This window comes from Protopterus annectens, chromosome 16.part0, assembly GCF_019279795.1.
Source record: "Protopterus annectens isolate FY-2018-M chromosome 16.part0, PAN1.0, whole genome shotgun sequence".
In the NCBI taxonomy this organism is placed as follows: Eukaryota; Metazoa; Chordata; order Ceratodontiformes; family Protopteridae; genus Protopterus; species Protopterus annectens.
The window spans coordinates 15209372-15229966 of NC_056750.1; the positions used below are offsets into that span (position 1 = coordinate 15209372).

The window sequence follows — 20595 nt, forward strand, 5'->3', positions numbered from 1 at the left end:
GGACTGAGGGAAAACAATACCACAGTTGAAAGGGAAACAAGGGCCAGACAACCAGACAAGCTCTGAAGAAGGCGAGGGAACAATGGCAAAGGTCCCTTAAAGGGGCAGATACATAACTTGCGGTACCCCAAATGGAAGAACCACACAGCAATACAGCTTGAACATAAGCTATCAAAAAAAAAAATACAGTTTATGGGGAAGGGAAGATGTTACACAGCAGAAAAAAAGAAATGGTGCCAACAGCCCCTGGAGAAAAGGAAGGAGGAAGAAGAAGAGAGAACAGCTGCTCTAAACTGCAAAATGTTTACTTACAACGGAGGAGAAGCAGACAGTAAAACCTATCACTAGGCAGCAAAGGAAATCACTTACCTGTAAAAAGGCATAGATTAAACCACTGCAGCCAGAGAACGAGCAAGTCTGTGTCTGGAGCCTGAGGCTAAGGAGTCAAGGGTAGTGTTGCATTATGGGAAGAGGGAGGAGCTCGAGTTTAGGATCTGAAGTGTGGAAGATGTGGCCGAGTCGGATCTGTAACCCATCAGTGAGGAAGAATGAGAAGGACAGCATCATATCCGATAGATATGGGTCAGTGTGGTTTTGTGGAAGAGAGGCAAACATTAACAGAACAGTGATAATCCAGAGGGAAGCAGAATCTAAGAAAATGTTGCTATTGTTGGTGAGTCTTGATGAAGGGAAAGCTTTCAATAAAATCAGCTGGGATCTTATGAGTAGGGCACTGTGGTAGAATTTACATTCCCATATAGAATGACATGATTAGTTAGAAGGATATATGAAGAATTGGAAGGAATAAATACGGTGGGAGGATTAATCTCTGACTGCATGAAAATGTTAAGTCTTTTTCCTTCTTTTTTTCTCTGTATACCACTATTTAAAATGGGATTTAATAAAAATGTTTTAAAAAATCAGGAGAAAAAAAATGTGGAGTGTGAAGACAAGGTTACATGCTGTCCAGTACCCTGTAGTGCCCTTATGTTTCACATAAGAGGATACATGCAACAGTAGCTACTAATTCAAAGGTGTGTACCAAAACTTACCTGGGAGAGTTAGTCTTCCTCTGGGATTAAACTGTTGATCCTGACAGGAAATTACATTTGAAATTCTCCTGTGGTAAAGCATTTGTCCTGCTGCTAAACTCAACTCTCTATATATGCTAGGATGAAAGTTGCTACAGTCAATGCACCACTGATATTCCACACACACACCAGCACACACCACACACGATTTGTGCCCTAGTGATATGGGGAGCTACTCATTTGCCTCCCTGACTAAACCAGATGTGCGGACTGAGAGCTCCATCTTTCCTGATAAGTGGAAAAATGTTAATCTCTTTTCAGAGCTTTGATATCTGTTATTAGACTACTGTAGTGTTAGGTTACAATAGAGTTTAAGATAGATTATAAGTGGAAAAATGTTAATCTCTTTTCAGAACTTTGATAGCTGTTATTAGACTACTGTAGTGTTAGGTTACAATAGAGTTTAAAATAGATTATGATAAGTGGAAAAATGTTTCTTTTCAGAGCTTTCATATCTGTTATTAGACTACTGTAGTGTTAGGTTACAATACAGTTTAAAATAGATTATGACAAGTAGAAAAATGTTAATCTCTTTTCAGAGCTTTGATATCTGTTATTAGACTACTGTAGTGTTAGGTTACAATACAGTTTAAGTTAGATTATGATAAGTGGAAAAATGTTAATCTCTTTTCAGAACTCTGATATCTGTTATTAGACTACTGTAGTGTTAGGTTACAATAGAGTTTAAGATAGATTAGTGTGATTTTCTAATATTTTCTATATTTCCCTCTGTGTCTGTTTCTCTTTACTTAGTATCAGCATAGGTAGTAGTTAGTAAGCTAGGTTTTAGACAGCATGTACTTCAGATTTATACACATTTTCATAGTTATTCTGATGTCAACAGGTTTTAAAAAGTGTTCCTCCTGTGGGCATAAAATACCCCCCTCAAGACCCACATTCACTGTGTGTCTACTGTTTGGGGCCTTCCCACTTACAGGATTCATTCTCCACTTGCGCTGCATTCAGAACCAGAGCTCTCCAGGAGAGGAGAGGAAAAACTAATTTTAAAAGGGCTTCTTCCCCCACAGACGAGTCCAAAATGTCTTCAGATCTGAAGGCATTCATATCTGAAGGTGCCCATATCTTGCTCTTTCTCTGAAAAGGAGAGAGATAAGGCGCAAGACAGTGAAAGAAAGAGAGAGAAAAGGACAGACATAAGGCGAAAGAAAAGTCTAAAGAAAAGAGAGCGAAGGATCCCTTGGATACATCCAAGAAAAGGTCGCGTGACCCCACAACTATTGTAGGTCCAGCACCTAAAGTTTCGAAGCAGTTGGATCCTACTGTTCTTAGGATTAGGACACCCTCACAGAAAACTTCTTTTACACTGGGGCTTATCAGCCCCAGGCTTCTCACCAGTTCTATAAAAATTACCTTCAAGGCCTGCTTCATTAGCCTTATCCCTGACATCTGGTTGATCTGCTAGGAGCCTCACCAAATTCGACGTTCGACAAGTGAAAGATGAAGTTCAGATTCAGCTGGGAGTCCTCACATCTCCAAGGAAAGGACTAGGATCAGCCCATTCCACCCCAACTCTTCAGCTTCCTATGCCATCTCCATTCTTTGAGCTGATGTGTGTTGGATACAACTTTCCTGCGGTACTAGCTTCAGAGCAGATAACCCTGGAGACTTCAGCTTTGACATCTTTCCTCACTTACTTGACTCCGATGTACTGTGGTTGAGTAGAGTCTCTGAGCACCTGTGTCAGATTTCCGACAGTGGAGTAGACCCCATGGTTTTCAGCACTGTCCCTGTCAGAGCTTCGGCACTGGACAGCTCAGGTCCAAGGTCCTCCTCGAAAGCCTTCAACCTTTGGAAGTGAGAAAGCTTCCGATTCTAACCCAGGTGGCTCTTCTTCGGTTCCACTAGCTGAATCAGCTTTAGAGGCTGTGGAAACCGCCTTGGCCGGATAAAGATGAATGGTACATACTCAAGAGTTTAGATCCATCCAAACTTCCTCTGAAGATGGCTACTACTTCCTCACATACTGGTAGACAGGTTCAGATGGATCCCCTACACTTTGAGACTACTCTGTATTTGAGTCCCACATCAGATTCTGGATGTGTCCCCCTTAGAAGTCCCAAGGCACATTCCCCGAAAGAGGGCTTTTAAGAGGAAGCACATTAATTTCTCTCCTGAGTCTGTCATTGAAGACACCGACTTAGATGAGGAAGAAGGTTCCCCAAGGTCTCCCACCCCCAAAATGTCTCCTTTAGAGACATCCTTGAATTGATGAAATAGACAGGATTAAGGTCCACTGAAATTCCTTCTGAGTCAGTGTTTCTTGAAGGTTTTGGGACTGGCCTTTCAACATCCTTGGTGGTCCCTCCTCCTAATGCCACACCCACAACCCCCACCCATGAAAAGAGACCACTGGCCTAGTGAGACTAACCTGGTTAATAATGTGTACACAAATAAATAGGAAGACTGCTACTGTGGCTACTTCAGGAAAAAGAGGTAGGCCTAAACCTGAGCCACAGCTCTCAGAAGGTACCGGACTTTCTCTAAGAAGTTATTTTAGGAGAAAGACTGGTTGGTAGCAGTAAGCCTGCATATGAACTACAGTCGTCAAAAAGTACTGGGCTTCCACTAGAAGGAACTTCGGACGTGTTAGAAAGAGTTAAGGTAGACACTGATCTTGGACCCCCACTTTGCTAAACTTAAGGAAAAAGCCATGTTGGATCTCTAATACTGAAGGGTTTAGGGAGTTTATATTCTGGAAAAAAAAAAAGTTGTTCAACTCCTAAAGGGGGGCTCGAGGGAAAAGTCATGCAGCACTTGACAGTCCCAATGGCCTGTCATGGAGTTTTTCTAGCCAAGGGCCATAATTATTTTTCAGATCAAATCAGCAAAATCTGCAAACAATGATCCTGCAGAACTACTGGCCAGGTATTACAAAACATCTTAAAAAGGTGTCACAAAGCTTGTTGCCAATGTGAAAAGACTGATACTGCCAAAAATAAACAAACCCAGGTTGTACCCAACTGGTAAAGCACCATGTAGCCACAGGGACTCAAGTGGATAGTAAAAAAGGACAGAGTTTATCTAGCAAGGAAGAGAGATGGCTGGTAAAAATGCCAGCGTTCTACCATGCCACTACAAACTCTGAAGGTTTTTCAAAGCAAAACATTTCCTAATAAAGAGACATATCTATTACCTTAAACTTCATTTCTCTAGGATTTCTCTGCAAAATTTGCTTGATTCTGATAAGGGGAGACTGTAACAAGCTTAAAAAACAGTTTTCAGAAGGAAAGCACAGTGAAATGAACTAAACTGTGCTTAAAGCTGTATAAATTTACAACAAAAAGGAAACTATGAAAGCTAAAAGAAAAATAAGTTTGATTTCAATTGCCTTTTCAGAAAATACAATTTATTTAAATAACTGTGCAAAACTGAACATTTGCAATTTTGGGAATGTACTGCAATTTTAAAATAAATCCATCTCTGTTTCTTGATGGTGCAGACCTCTGCTGTGATTAAAGACTGCCTTTAAAACACTGTTCTACTTTATGTCACATGAAACAAGCCTAGAAAAGACCAAGCTGTATAAGGCTCTTTTAAATGCTTGAGGAACACTTTACGTACGAAAGCACTTGTCATTTTTTTTGTTATCTACGATTATTAATAAAGATTTTCAGCACGGCTCCTGGTTGTTTAGGGTAATTTTATTTTTAGAAAAAATAAAGCAGCAGGTCAGCAGTGAGGACTACGAGATCATAGTAATTCAATGAGCCATCAAGTAAAAAGGGGTGGGAGAATCAGATCTGGTGCATACATTGTTACTACGTGCCTAAAAAGGCATGAAAGACAACTGCAACTAAAACGGTCTTTCGGCTTTTCCCGGTTAGGGGTCGCCACAGCGGAACTCCAGTCCGCTAATGATTGGCAGTAGATTTTTACGTGCTGGCTTGCCGGGCCTAATGCACAACCTTCAACGAAGGAACGCCCATTCACGCATATCGACACACAGAAGACACTCTGAGAATCGAACGTGCAACGTTTAACTGTGAGGCGACAACGCTACCGCAGCATCACCACCGCAGTAAGTAAAAAAAACTTCATAAGGCAATACAATGAACACAGATCTGTGAAAGCACTTCTTCAAGTTAAATATTATAGGAATGATGAAAGAAAAAATGAGTGCAGTTCTTCCAGCCAAAGTCAATCGATAACAGAGTTAAAAGCTGAACCATGAAACACAAGCTGTGAATGTTTACACAGTAAGAATCAGTACATTCAACACATATTTAGGCCAAAAGACACTCCAATAAACACAAAATATACCGATGGTTTAGGCAGTGCTTTGGAGACAGAGATCCAACACACTGCAAACCCTGCAGAAAAAGTGAATTAGCAGGATCAAGAATACACAGAAACCACTTGATACAACAGGACATACCTTTAATTATATACGATTTCCAGAGATTATGGAGCATTTTAACAACAGAACCAAATGGTTTTGGGTGATAAGAAGATCACCATACCAAGGGATCAGTAGGTCCTCATATCACTAGGGCAGAAACACCTCTCAACTGTACAGATTTTCACAGAAAGTCCAAATTTTGCCTCATATTTTTGGTCCATTTTTCATAAAATTCTGTTTTTCTGGCAAATTAGTGGCAAATAATTAAAGACTGAAAATAATAACAGACATTTGAGTTTCACACTTCATAACCTTCAGAAAAAATCTAATCAAGATGAAAACTAAAACTAAACAAAAAAATGCATGCTATTGCAAAACCTGTTATTCTATCAACTTTCTAAGTTTGTAAGAGCAATATTTAAAAATTATCCCTATTTTTGGGCCTTTGTCCCACTTTTATTTATGGTTTTGTCCAGATTTCTTGCTTTAAGAGGTTCAGATGTATGGGAAGAAAGTGTGTGTGTGTGTGTGTGTGTGTGTGTGTGTGTGTGTGTGTGTGTGTGTGTGTGTGTGTGTGTGTGTGTGTGTGTGTGTGTGTGTGTGTGTGTGTGTGTGTGTAATATCAGTGGTGCATTGACAGTAGCAACTTTTATCCTAGCATATATAGAGAGTTTAACAGCAGGACAAGCTCGTTACCATAGGAGAATTTCAAATGGAATTTCCTGTCAGGATCTCAACAGTTTACTCCCACAGGAAGACGAACTCTCCCAAGTAAGTTTTGCTACACACCTTTGAATTAGTAGCTACTGCTGCATGTACGCTGGTATGTGAAACATAAAGGCGCTACAGGGTACTGTACAGCATGTAACCCTGTCTTCACACACCACATTTTTTTCTCTACTGATTTTTTAAAACATTTTAATAAATCCAATTTTAAACAGTGGTATACAGAGAAAAAAAAAGAGAAAACTAACATTTTCATGCAGTCAGAGATTAATCCTACCACCTTACTACTTCCTTCGAATCCTTCATTTATCTTCCTAATTATCATATTATTCTATATGGGTATTCAAATGCTATCAGAGCGCCCTACTCATAAGATCCCAGCCGATTCTACTGAATGCCTTCTCTTCATCAAGGCCCACCAACAATAGCGACATTTTCTTAGATTCTGCTTCCCACTGGATAAACACTGTTCTACTAATTTTGTCAAATGTTTGCCTCCCCTCCACAAAACCACAATGACACATATCTATCAGTTTTGGTAACACCTTTGATATTCTCTTAGTACAGACATACACTATATAATCCTGGTTTAACATTGAAATGGTCTAGATTGAAGATGGATCTGAAGGTCTTTATCCTTTTTGATTAATACAGCCACCACAGCTTTCTTCCAAGATGCTGGTAACCCCCCCCCCTTTTAAAATACTGTTACACAAAAATCTTCCGGATCTTTATCACTTTCTTTTATCCCTAACTGCCAGATATCTAGAGAATTACTGTCTGTTCCTGGAGACTTCCTTGTTGACTGATTATATCAATCACAGTTTTTTTAAACAAGAAATTCTTAACTTGAATTATGACTTATAAAATAGGCAATCATATATTTATATAAATGAAAACAAATGATAATGACACATTTTCAGGTCCAAGCATTCTACACCACTTATAATCTTTCATACAGACATTGTCCAGCACATTATACAGCTCATTCAACTCCTGCCTTCCATTAAACCTAACTCCTGCTACAAAACATTATTCTCCATGTACTGCTACACATTTCCCATTTTTTCTATGCAGTTTGCTCCTTCTCTTTTCTAAAGATCCCAATTCCAGTTCTTTTATCTCATTTACTACATTCACTGCTTTTGGTATGGTTGGTTTAGACTTTGATTTCCATTTTCTAGTAACTGCTTTTTTGGTAGTCACGAGAATTAAACTCAGCAAGGCCTTACTATGTCTAGGCAAATCTGACCATCAGAGAGCAAAAAAATTATTTCCTTAGTTACAGCAATTTGCTCACCCAGTCTACCAACTCATTACATTTTCAAAAAATATATTCCCCGATTACCTCTTTCCTATCACACCTCCCAACACTTGAAATCTACTTGAGGAAAAATTATTTGGAGTTTGCTTGGGGAATAAAAATACCGATGCAAACACTATCAAGAGAGATCCTACAGCTTCTAGCCTTTTTGCATATTTGTGAGCCATATATATATATATATATATATATATATCCCTCATTGTTTCTTTGTGAATTCCTTATCCAGTCTCTCTTACTAATCCTTTCTAACCTCCTCTGATTGATACCTATATAGTTATCATGCAATATTTAACATGCCTCTACTAATTATCCCCTTTTAACAGCAGTTTCTATTCTAGATGGTACTAAAAACATATCAAAAAGAGTTTTTATCTCATCTCTTTCTATCTTACCTTTTAGTTGTTGAGACTCATCTTCCCTTAACCTTGGCACAATTCTTTCACAAATATTTACAAACTTGGGTAGATCTATAGCTGATATTGCAGTGCACCACGATGGGGGTGCTGCACTCCTGATTGTGTCGCCCTTCAGTTAAGGTGTTAAACCGAGGCCCCATTTGCTTGAGTTAGTGGATGTAAAAGATCCCAAGGTGCCTATCAGAAAGAGCAGGGGAAGTTCCTTGATGCCCTGGCCAAATTTCCCCTGGTGGTACAAATACCACCTCGGGTCTCCACCAAGGAGAGGCTACTAGCCTAGTAGGACCGACCTGGTCAAGAAAGAGTACATAATAATAAAAAACAACAACTTGTACCTTTTCTTGTTTTTCACATTCCTCTGCCTTGTACAGATGTTGATAACATTTCCAAAATATTTTGACTACTTCTGTAAGATCTCTGGTTATTATTTTTGTTCTTGTTGTTCCAAGCCTGGAAACAGTCTTTTCTACTTTTTGCTGCCTAAGCTAAGTTGTTATGCAAAACATTTTTTTTTGCTCTGGAGTTATAAAAAAATGAATATTAACTTAATTAACATCACCCTTTTTAATACTCATGGATACAATCCAAATATTCCCTTATTTTCCCTTTAGTATTCTGCAGTTGTTCCTATTCTTGTTGTAAGAGAGTCCATTTATTCTGCAATACTTTTAACCCTTCTAAATAATTCCCATTATGTTTTCCCCATTTCTCTTTCTCTGTTTATTTCTATTGTGTTTTTTAAACTTTATTTTCATTTTGTCCTACTCACTAGCTATCCTTTCTGACGAAAGTACAGTTGATTAAGTAAATTTATCATAACAGTAGATGTCTGAATGATCATTGCTGCAGCAGCCTTAGCAATATGGGTTACATCCTGCATAGGATATAACAGACAGAGAGCTTCCAGAGCTTAATAGTACCTTCCATGTTCTCAAAATGTTGGCAGCACAAGGAAAGCTGAAAAAAATCTACACTTTGCCTGTAAAGCCCTTCAGAGTTTTCTTGCCAAATGAGAGAAAGGCTAGAGCCCTGACAGTTGTTAATCCTAGGTAAGTGAAAAAAAACGATACATGTATATATAATCCTCACCCGAGCAACAAACATACAAAAATAAGGGGGGAAAGGGGCATGAAGGGAGCAGTTACTGCAAAAGTGGTCATTCAAATATCTACTGTTAAAGTAAGCTTACTTAAACAATAGTACTAAGCTTATCACTTGATCACTGCTTAGGCCTTAGCTATATGGGTAGATCAACGTAGCTTATACTGACTGACAGGAGGAAGGACAAGGTTCCAGGAGCCCCTGCAGAATGGTCCTAGCAAAGCCTATCCTAAACCTAAAAACAATCCACTTTGTAGTGCTTTATGCATACAGGAAAAAGTCACTGCTTCTAAAATCCTAGAATCTACCCCTTTCCTAAAAAGATTCTGATAAATCCATGGCAGTGGTAGAATAAGCCTCGACCCTGCTTGGAATTGACTTGTGGTGGTGGGTATAACAAAAGGAAGCAGCATGTAACAACCATTTGGATATAGCCTTCTTTGACACCGGTTGTCCTTTTTTATTACCTTCATAAGAAATGAATAACTTATCATATTCTGGATGTTTTAGTTTTATCAATATAATATCAGAGTTGTATATAGATATTCAGAGTATGAAGAATCCTTTCTCCTTCACTTTTTAGGTTCTGGAAAGACATATTTTGACTCTCGAATCAGACAGACAGGCTAATTCAAATGGGGCATGAGTTAAGTTTTCCAAAACAAAGAGATCTTAAGCAGGAGCCACCCATTTTCCATGTAGCCTGGAATGCAATACCACTTTCAAAAATATTTTAACATGGGAATGCATTGAAAGGGGAGGATCCATGGCAGACATGTTAAAACGGCCAACAAATAAACCTTGACAGAGGAGTAAGAAAGACTATAAAGGATAAAATGTTGTAGAACCACTGAAATGCTAGCATTAAAAGCATTATGGTTCTTGCCTTGGCACCAGCTAGAAAATATTTTTCACTTACTAATATTTGACTTCTAAGTAGCAGCTTTTTTTTTTACCTCCATTAATACCTGCTGTACATTCTCAGAAAATAGGTGCCTAGGAGGTTTTAAAACTCTATCATCCAGGCAGCTATCTGAACATTGTTTCAAGATGGGTTGTATCAAATAACTCCTGTCTTGTGTGAGCAAGAAGGGAACCACCACAATGATCTTTGGAGAGTCATGAATCTACAGAATGACCCTAGATAATGTACCTTTGATGGAATGCAAAATGAAGTACCTAGGAATGAGGGTTAGGAAAGTCTCATTACGAGCAGCGAAGGAGATGTGGGAAGACACTAAACAGAAGATATTTGGAAAGGTAAGGTAGTGCAAGTTCAGGATTATGGATCTGGACACTAAGACAAAAACAGTAAAAATGTTTTTGGTTCCTTTGACTCCCTAGGATGGCCAGGTGTATCAACCAAATGATAAATTATGGCAAGACATAAAAATGAAGAACTTTACTTGGGAAGGAAATAAGCTTAGGGTTAAGTGGCAAAATATGATCCTATTAACATAGCAATGGGGCATGAGTTGCCTGATTTAAAGCAGTACTTGAGGGTTAGATAGTCAAGGCTACTATATATAAGTAGGGGACATAAACTGAAACACAAAAATATGATGATGAGGCAAGGAGGAACCACCAGAGATAACAGTTTGTTTTACTGGAGAGAATAAAAAGAATGACAAAGAACATTGTGCACATAAACTGGAAGACAGTATACTGAAATATAAATTAGTGACGGTATAGAATAAGAAGATTTTACTAACAGCATCTCAAATAAAGGAAAAAGTGTAAAGTAAATGGAGGAAGTTAGCCAAGGAACAGAGATACTGGAAACAAATTGCACACAGGGTAAAACTAACAAATCAGAAGATGCAAATGGATTGTTTGGATCACACGATAAGGAGTAGGCCTCCATACTTAAAGATATCAGAATATAGATAAAGAGAGAAGGCGAGTGGTTGCCCCTGATGGAATATTAGGGGGAATCAAGAACGAATACAGCTATAAAAAGGGATAAATGCATAGAGCGCAGAGAATTACACAATAACGATAAAACATAAATCAGAAGAACTCGGGCAGGACAGGGAGAAAAGGTTGGAGGGGCAAATTAAAAAGGACCAATACGGGAGGGGAGTCTTCACAGCTTTGAAATAAATGACTAAACCAAGAAGGTCCTGGACATTTGCATGGGAATCCCTGCACAGATATTTTTATACTTCAAGGAGACTGCAGAGGAGCATCCTAAATTTGAGGGTAACTTCTCGAAGTATGTGGGGTGTAAGAGAGGAAGTAAAGAGCATGATTTTTAGAATGTACAGAGCTGACAGAGTTTAAAGATGCACTGCAAAATTCCCTGGGTCAGATGTTGGGTGAACAAGTAGAAGTTATTAAAGAGACAATACTGCACTGCTAAAGAGTAGGTCAGTTAGTGGATCCTGCAGAACAGCCTACCCCTACAACTCTATTTCCTTGGTGGTTCCCCTAAGCTTCACAGCATTGCCTATCACCTCAAGGAAACATGATCATCTCCACACATTCTTGCTTGTCTCTGGGCTACTTTGTGCACACCTGCACTGCTTATAGCTGCATTCGTTTGATTGGTTCATGCTTCCTAGATACAACACCCAGTGATCCTGCTAGGGGTCATTCAAGCAGCGAGGCAGATCCACCCCCACAACATACTCATTTGACAGGTGAGATGACAAAGGTCACTCACTCTTATCCTCCCCATCCCATGCCTCCAGAATCCGTGCTAATGAAAAATAGGTTCATGTGGGTCATGACGACGGTTTCATCCCTACACACTATGGCAGGTTAATAACATATACTTCCTGATGGAAAATAAGCTTAAGTCACACAGACTGTTTATATTAGTAGAGCTGACGGAAACAAATGAAGCAGCTGACTCTTTCTTTTTATGGACACTCACATGCAGATGGCACCAATGAAAGGACAGGACAAAGCCAAGGAGGAGGTAAGGAAGCAGTCAGGTGGGCTACCTACAGTTGAAAGAAAATAAAACATAACAGAGCACAAGACAGATAAACACTATACATTTCTGGCTTTAAATAACTAATACTTTACCTTTCAGGTGTTTGTTTAGCTACTTCTGATCTATCCTTTGAGGTAGAAGGTGGGTGTTCTGCAAGAACTTTCTTCTCTAACTGGCTGTACAGATCCAAAATATGAGATTCAAAACGCTGTGTAATATGCTTCTGGGCTAAATATCTATCCTCTGCCGCCTTCAGTTGCACTCTACACAAAAAATAAATAATAAAAAAAACATTTTTAATTACTAAAAACTGTGTGTTGGGGATTCGTATTTGCAAAAATTATGATTCAGTAACTGTACAATAACTCAAAATGAGAATTAAAAAAGAAAAGGTGGCCCATTTAGTCCTGTCCGCAGCCATCATATACAGATCTACTTACTGGCCAAAGGTCATCACCAGAACTACGCCATTCACAGCCCTAATCTTCATTTCCTATATCTTCTTCACTCCGCTTTATGATTGACTCAACACACACTTATAACACAACCATCTCATTTTTTTTTCTTTTACCAAAACAGAGCTGGTCATGACAGGTCATCATCCAAGCACCCATCCAAGTTTTATAATGTCCTACACTCCACTCGTTAGGCAGCCTAAGCTGGTGGAAATCCTACAGTGGAGGCTCCTTTTAGCATATGCAGGCTCAGTGCCTGTTACAGTGCATACCTGCCCATCCTGTAATGGATTGAGCTGCCATTCCTGGCCCCAGGATGGGAAAGCCATCAATGGTCACTTAGTCCCTTACCAGCTACTGGGATGTTAATTCACTCCCCGCCATCAACATCACAGTCAGAGCTTTAGCACGTTAGCCATGCAGCTAAAATGCCACTCCTTGTCTTACTTCTAAGCCTTAGTGTAAAGCTGATGACCTAACATTTGTCCCATATGTACTCAAAATAGTGACATACGGCAAACTGATGCATATCAGCTACTCAAAGAAGAAAACATTTCTTTCTCCATCAGCTACTCTTCAAACCCTGCCAGTTCATGTGGCAAACCTTACTAACAAGCCATTTCACCAACTTAAACTATACTTTATAATATTCAAAACTGCAAATATCCATCAGACCTGACCCTTCTTGTGAAAGCATAGTGAGTATATTAATGCACAGGTTTCAAAGAAACTTACCTAAATCACAAGCGGTATTCCAAACGCACTCCATTCTATTCCTACAGCTTACATTAATACTGTTTGAATATATGGAGTTTTCAAAGAAAGACCACGTTTTAGCCACGTCTGCTTGGATGCTATAGTCAGACTTTCACAGCAAGTTTTCCTTCATTCTTTTTATGTGCTGCAAGTACATTTTAAGACCTATTTGCAAGCATCCGTGATGCCATTTCCCCCAACATTTTTGAATTACTATTTCAAAGACAAGTTAATGAGGTCCTGGAAGTTGTTCTTCTTTAGGCTTTTCCCGGTTAGGGGTCACCACAGAGGAACTCCAGTCTGCTAATAATAGGCAGTAGATTTTTTACGGTGCCAAGATGCCAGCTCGACGCCCAACCTTCAACGAAGGCACGCCCATTCTACGCATGTCTTTCGAACGCCACTCGACCACGGGGAGGACATGTGTACTTCACACAGAAGGCGCTCCAGCCAAGAATCGAACGGGAGAACCTCTTGTGTGAGGCAACAGTGGTAGTGTTGTGGCGACCCCTAACCGGGAAAAGCCAAAAAGAACAACTTCCAGGACCTCATTAACTTCTCTTTGAAATAGTAATTCAAAAAGGAAGCCACAAGAAGTCATTATCCAAACATTCATCAAGGTTGAATATGCCCTTTATCCCTTGCATTTGGCAACCTGGAAGAGTGGAAGTTGTACAATGCACAGCTTCTTTGGTATAGAAAAGCCCAGTACCTGATGCAGATGCAAACACAGCTAAACACACACCTTCACTGCAGCATGCTTCTTTTTTTCTGATAAGATCTTCAGAACTAAATCCAGTATTCTAAATAATGTCTACACAATCATGTGCTAATTATGCAATGTTTCCACCTCACACCTCCCCTTTACTATTCAGTCTTTTTTCTTTTTCAAAATCCTCTATGTCCACAATTTTTGCACATCTGTACAAATAGTCAAATGTAAAATAAATACATTAAATTTGGACATTAAAGCTCCTCATTAGCATGCAGTTGGGAAGCAGATCTAAACTTTTGATCTCATGTTCTAGCTAGTGGCTAGACAGAGCTTCAGAGGTAGTTTTTGGCATCTGTATGCTACATACCTAGTACATTTTGGCAGTTTCAGCAAGATTTTGGCAAATCAGACAAGTGTGGCAAGAGTCACAGTTTCAGGGTGTGACCTCAGATTTTCCAAATCCTACAGAATGTGGTTTTAGAGATTCCAAACCAAGCTGTAGACCACATGCTTGTGCCATAACTCTGGCAATGCTGAGGTCAGTGGGAGTTCTTAAGGTGCTCAGGACATGCTTAATGTATGGCAATTTAATCAAGCATGGATGCAAAGGCTTCAAAAGTGTGGCGGTATTTGTCAGTACGTAGACAGCTTATCTGAAGCGACTCTTCTGATGTTTAAATGTGATCAAGATGGCACTGCTTTAGGGGTCTAAGTTCTTCTTAATGAACACACCTCAAAGGGTTAATAGAGTAACAGCAGACATCTGCTAGTGCTAAATGAGCAGCTGCAACTGACATACTCTGAGGAAATGTCAAAGTTTTAATGTGAGTAATGGCAAAAAAAAAAAAAAAGTTTAGCACAATGATGGAGGGAACTGAGACAAAACCAAATGTACCTGGAAACTGGTTAAAAGCAAGCTTTATCAAAAAGGTGAAGGAAATGAAAGGACCTGGACATAAGGAGGGACTTAAACCATTTGGCATGTATGTACACAAAGAAATAAAGAGGGACATAATGCAAACTCACTGTGTGCTTTATCAAGCTGCAAATGTAAACAGCAAGTTGAAGATGATAGACAGGTTGGGGTTGTATAGGGCTTCATGTAGAACCTGATATATTACTATATGAAGGTGAGAGGATGCTGGAGAGCACTGAATAAAAAAGTCACTGGGACAGGCTGTCCAGGATTGCATGTGATAATGCAAATAAAGGTTTAGCCGATGATGGGGGTGGGAAGAACAACATGTCACAAAGTAAAGGCCAGTTGAAGACTGAATACTGGCATTTTTATTTTATTTATTTAACATTTGTTGATGGAGTTAGTCTGACTGGGCAAAATAGCCCTTTTGTAGCAGAGACCAGAGGAGAAAAGCTCCCAAGACATACTAAAAACAGAATTAAATTACAATGTACAATATACAATTGACAACATACAATTGCCCAGACTGTCTCAAGAAAATTTTTACATAGAACAAAGTGCAAAAATATGACAACAGGCATAGGAATTACAAGTTTAAGAATAAGTGGTCAAATATATACAATATTAATAAAGTATAGTGAGTTTTATACATAAACTAAGATAGGGAAAAAAACAGAATATTAGAGGCTTAGAATATACAATGTGGGTCAGAAGACATATAAAAGACAGGTGGCCACGTGGAGGCTATAGGAAAAAAAAAGCAGAATGTTACATGCACAGAATATACACAGGGGGTTAGAGGATATATAAAAGCAGGTGCCCAGACAATAGTTTAGGAGGGTAGGCAAATATAATAGGACAGAATTGGGAGAGAATAGGAGACTAAGTTGTAAGGAGGGAAAGCAAACATTGAGATGGGTTGGAGAGGAAGAAAATATTATAGGACGATGGAAGCAATGTTAAGCAGAGTGCATACATACGCAGGACCATGACTTATAGAGGTATTCCTTCAGGACTGTTTTAAAGGCACTGGGGTTAGTGATAGATCTGACATTTAAAGGCAGATTATTCCAGGCATTAGCTATGCAGTAAATGTAGATGCGTTTGCCTATATTCTTATTAGGCTTATAGACTTGCTGTAGGTGCTGTTGAGAGCTAAGGAGAGGATGGTTTGGTGTGTAGGGCTGTACTACGGTAGAGGGGGAAGGGCAGGAAGATGTGCCATGATAAAGTGGGGTAGTAGAAGTCAGGGATGGAATTCTAGCCACTGTAGGATTTTTACAGGTATGCAGTGGTGGGTATGATAGGATTGGTAGGAGGCAAAGCGTGCAATTTTATTTTAGGTGAGTTCAAATTTGGACAGAAGACTGGACTGGAGATATGCGAGTATTGGAGCAGCATAGAGAAGTGTGGGAAGTAAGAAAGCTGAGCAAGGGAGAGTCTTGAAGCATTTGTAAGGAATTTTTTATGTCTGTATAGCAATCCTAGTTTTTGGTGTGTCTTTTTAAAACACTGCTGAGTATGGAGATCACACTTTAGTTGATAATCAATAAGAACACCTAAACGTTTAGTATGAAGTTTGGTGGAGATGGGTGTTTTATTGAGGGAGGAGCCAGTAAAGATGGCTTTATAATGTTATAGAGTTGTAGGGAGGAATAGGAGAAGTTTTGTTTTCTTATGGTTAAGTAGTAGTTGGTTGGCAGTAAGCCAACTTTCAACTGCATGAAGGGATTCTTGGGTGAGGGAATGAAGGTGAGAGATGTTGTCAGAGCTAGAGATAATTGTAGAGTCATCGGCATATTGGATATTGGTAGAGAATGGGCATGAGGAGGGGAGGTCATTGATGAAGATGTTAAAGAGTAGGGGTCCAAGGATGGAACCTTCTGGTACCTCTGTCTGAATGGGTAGGAATGGAGAGAAACTGGATTCCCATTTCACTGACTGGAATCGATTAGAGAGGTAGCTTGAGAACCAGGATAATGTGGAGTTGGAGAGGTTTTGAGAGGTTAGTTTAGACAGAAGTAATGAATGGGATATGGTATCAAAGGCCTTAGAAAGATCGAGAAACAAGCAGGAGACTAACTTATTGTTGTCACGAGAATTTTCAATGGTATCTTTGAAGGATATCAGAGCAGTAGCAGTGCTATGTTTTGGATGGAAACCATGATGTGTGGGTGTGAGAATGTTTTCCTGCAGGAGGTGGTCAAGAAGCTGCTTGTGTATGCATTTTTCAAGTATTTTAGACAGAGGAGATAAAATGGCAACTGGCCTGAAATTAGAGGGGTCAGTTGAGTTGCCATCTTTATGCAGGGGTATGACAGAATTATTTCCATATTTTAGGCGCAGAATTTTCCCTAATGGATCTATTGAGCAGAATGGAGACAGGGAGAGCAATAGAGTTGGCAGCAATTTTTAAGAATTCTGGGGGAAGCTTGTCAACTGATAGAGAACAAGTCTTGAGTTTGCTCAGAAGAGATTTAATGTAGGTTGTGGGTATGGGTTAAAGAGTAAAGATGGGGGATGGTGTAGAAGGTGTGGGTTGAATGTTGTCGTCATTCTTGGCAAGGTTGCAGACTGTATCAATGAAGAAGGTATTTTTAGGAAAGTAGCAGTGTTAGTGGCAGAGCTAGAGGGGCAGAGGTTAGGGAATGATGGGCATCCTGGATGTAGAAGTTGATTAATGGTGTGCCAGAATTTAATTTTTAATCCCAAGAAATACAGAAGTTTTGAAGCTGCAATTGCAATAAGCAAAAGAAAGTCTGCTTTATGTCTGGATTTTTCAGTGTGGTTTGAATGAACTATCAACATATTTGTCTTCACATTACTTTGGTAAGAAAAGTTAACAGAATGATATAAGCAATGTTGCAAAAACAAGAAATCTAAAACATATTTCCAAGCATTTACAAATAATTATGATTTGCATGCGATTAAATGACAGCTATTGAATGAATATAATGGTACAATGAAATGTAAATGTAAAATATACCTAATCAAAACACAGCAAATAAATCAATAATGCATTGCTGTCTGAAGTATGACTTCACACTGATAAAAAGTCATCATCTGGAGAAGAATTCGACATGACTATGACAACTGACACCCTATGGCATTCAGGAGACAGTTTAATCAAATGGCTACACTGGAAAATGCAGGCCAGAATATTGAGAATTGTCACATTACAAAGTAATGTTTGCTACATCACATCATACTCGCACCCAATCACAGCTGTCAGTCAGTGTAGGCCAGATTTTCAACACAGTCAATTCAGGACCTCTCCACAAATAGGACACTACAACTGTGCAGGTCAGTTCAAAGACTATTTTGTTAGTGCTATGTGAAATCAGGTTTTAGTAAAAAAAAAACTGAACAGCATGAAGTGTATCTCCCAAGGTGGGGCTCCAGACGTGCTGAAATTATGAGGCCAGAATATTGCACAAGGCCAAATTACGGCCATTAGCTGATGCCTCCACAGAAATAAAATGGAGCATCAAACAAAAACAAATCAGATCATCACTTAGAAAGCAAACACAAGATTAGATTGTACAATTATTATGATAGCCACTCAGCACCTATGTTCTTCTGTAATCTTTCAAGCCCCTGAACAACAGTTTCTAATAATCTAGTTGTGGTTTGTACTGATGTTTATATATCTGTCTGTCCTTGGTATCTTATCCTATGATAAACACATTTACTTTCAAACACAGTAGTATCCTGGCAATGTTAATGTCACATCAGAACCCGATAATCAAAAGAAAATTGTTCACTGTGCAAATCAAAGTCTACATTTGTGCTGCATATACTAAATAGGGTCACCTTATACATACCACAGGCATTTGCTATAAAAATTAGACCATCTCCTCTCCCAGAAAAACAAAAATTGTTAACTCAACATACCAGCACAGTCTCCGCTCACATCTCATAAATTAGCATTACTGGAAAATTATTTGCAAAACTTTGAATCATATGTGGAGGCTCTTGTTACACCCCAAGTCCCTGTCAGTGATTTATGAATCACACTTAAGGTTATTTTGGATCATGTCGGAAAAGGACACAACTGAATCAGTCTACATAGCTTGCAACTAAATACGTTACTAAGTAAACTACATGACCTTAACTAAATGATACTCCAAATATCCCAATGTACAAGACTGGAGAAATGCTATCACAAAGCACAATATACAGCTCGAGGCACAAAGCTCTTGTACATAACCAAATGAAAAAGTTGGAAAAACTGCAAAGTACTTGGCATGTAAGGCTAATAATTTCGTAGTCCCACAACTTTTAAGTTTGAAGCTTAGCTTCTCTTTAAATAACAGATGTAAATATATAAATAAGAATCTTACCAAATTTGTAAATGTACCTGTCAAAGTACCTGTCCCACCAAAACAATTTGTATTTTTTTTACATAAAACAGTGCATATGGGATATTAAAAAAATGTATATATATTTAAACTCCTTTCTTCACATATCTAGCATTAGTGAGCAGCTCAGAAAGTTGTAAACTTTTGTAGAACCTCACAAACTTTGCAAAGGGATGAGAAATTCAGACATGGATTCTAATTCAAATGAGGTTCCTAAACACATTTATATATACACTGTCTAGTCTAAATGCTAAATAATTAACAGATATCTGAAGGAAGGAGTTCATTTTTTTAATCCATTGGATCAGTCTGATGGCTTCTCTACCTGTATCAGATTGACCCATATGCTCTGTGGGGAAGAGAAACAAGCATTTCCGGACAAGGCAAAATCTATACAGCCCATTTATTACTGCCTGGGTAGCCCAAGTGGCTCATTCATTCATTCCCCACCATGGGGACAGTAAGGTGGTAGAGAATGTTTAAGTTTGCAGGTCCTGCATAGTTACTTACAATTTCCTCTGCAGCACCTCCCTCCCTTGCAGCTGCCATCTGAACTATGCTACCAATGCCTTACACACAGGACATGTGACTCTAGGTGTGGAAGCACAGGGAGGACATGCTCCATGGGTGCAACACCTAGGGATCCTGGCTAGGTATCACCCAAGTGGTGAACCAGAGCTACGAGCCGCCTCCCACCTAGCCCATTCTCCACCAAGCAGAGCAACAAGGTGCCCAAGTCATTAATCAAATTTGGGTCACCTAGGCTGCAGTCAGGGCTTTACTCATCTACACCACACAGGAGCTGATGCACTGTTCCCCCTACAAAGAACACAAACTGTCATGGTGGGATGAATGCTATGACAGATGGCTTTACAAATTCAGTAAAACACTGCTTTATATACTTACATCTACCATTGAAAGAAATATCAGAATAAAAAGAGCTTCCCCACACACAGACAACTATTTATATATGCATATACAAACATTATATTTAAGTTTTGTACTTACTGGAAAGTTAGATTTCTCTGGTTGCTGTCTGGATACTGGAACCATAAGACTGGTGCCTTTGCACCCCCTCCAGTCATGACAATGAACTCCTCACAGCTCAAGCTCCTCCCTACCCATAAACCACTGCTCCTGCTGCCTTCTCAAGATCGAGATAGCCCCCATTAAACCCTGAGAAAACATATATGCAAATATTTACAAAATTACACATCTGTATATATGTCTGTGTGTATACACATCCACACACACACACACACACACACACACACACACACACACACACACACACAAATAAATAAAATGAAGACTACCTCCAGTTGCGGCTTCTAACAGATTTATCATACATGACAATTTGGATGGGTAAAGAGGGCGGACGGATCCAGTATCCAGACAGAAACCTGAGGAACTTTAAGTTTTGATTAGTA

The 20595-nt window shown here is 39.2% G+C and overlaps 1 protein-coding gene across 2 annotated transcripts in view; it reads right to left on the bottom strand.

Moving 5' to 3' along the window:
- Positions 1–20595, bottom strand: part of LOC122791001 (hamartin-like) — a 1885581-nt gene that overhangs the window by 106054 nt on the left and 1758932 nt on the right. For both annotated transcript variants that reach the window (XM_044058745.1, XM_044058744.1), the window contains exon 17: positions 12052–12222. In XM_044058745.1, coding sequence (XP_043914680.1) covers positions 12052–12222 — 171 coding nt within the window. The remainder of the gene's footprint in view (positions 1–12051; positions 12223–20595) is intronic.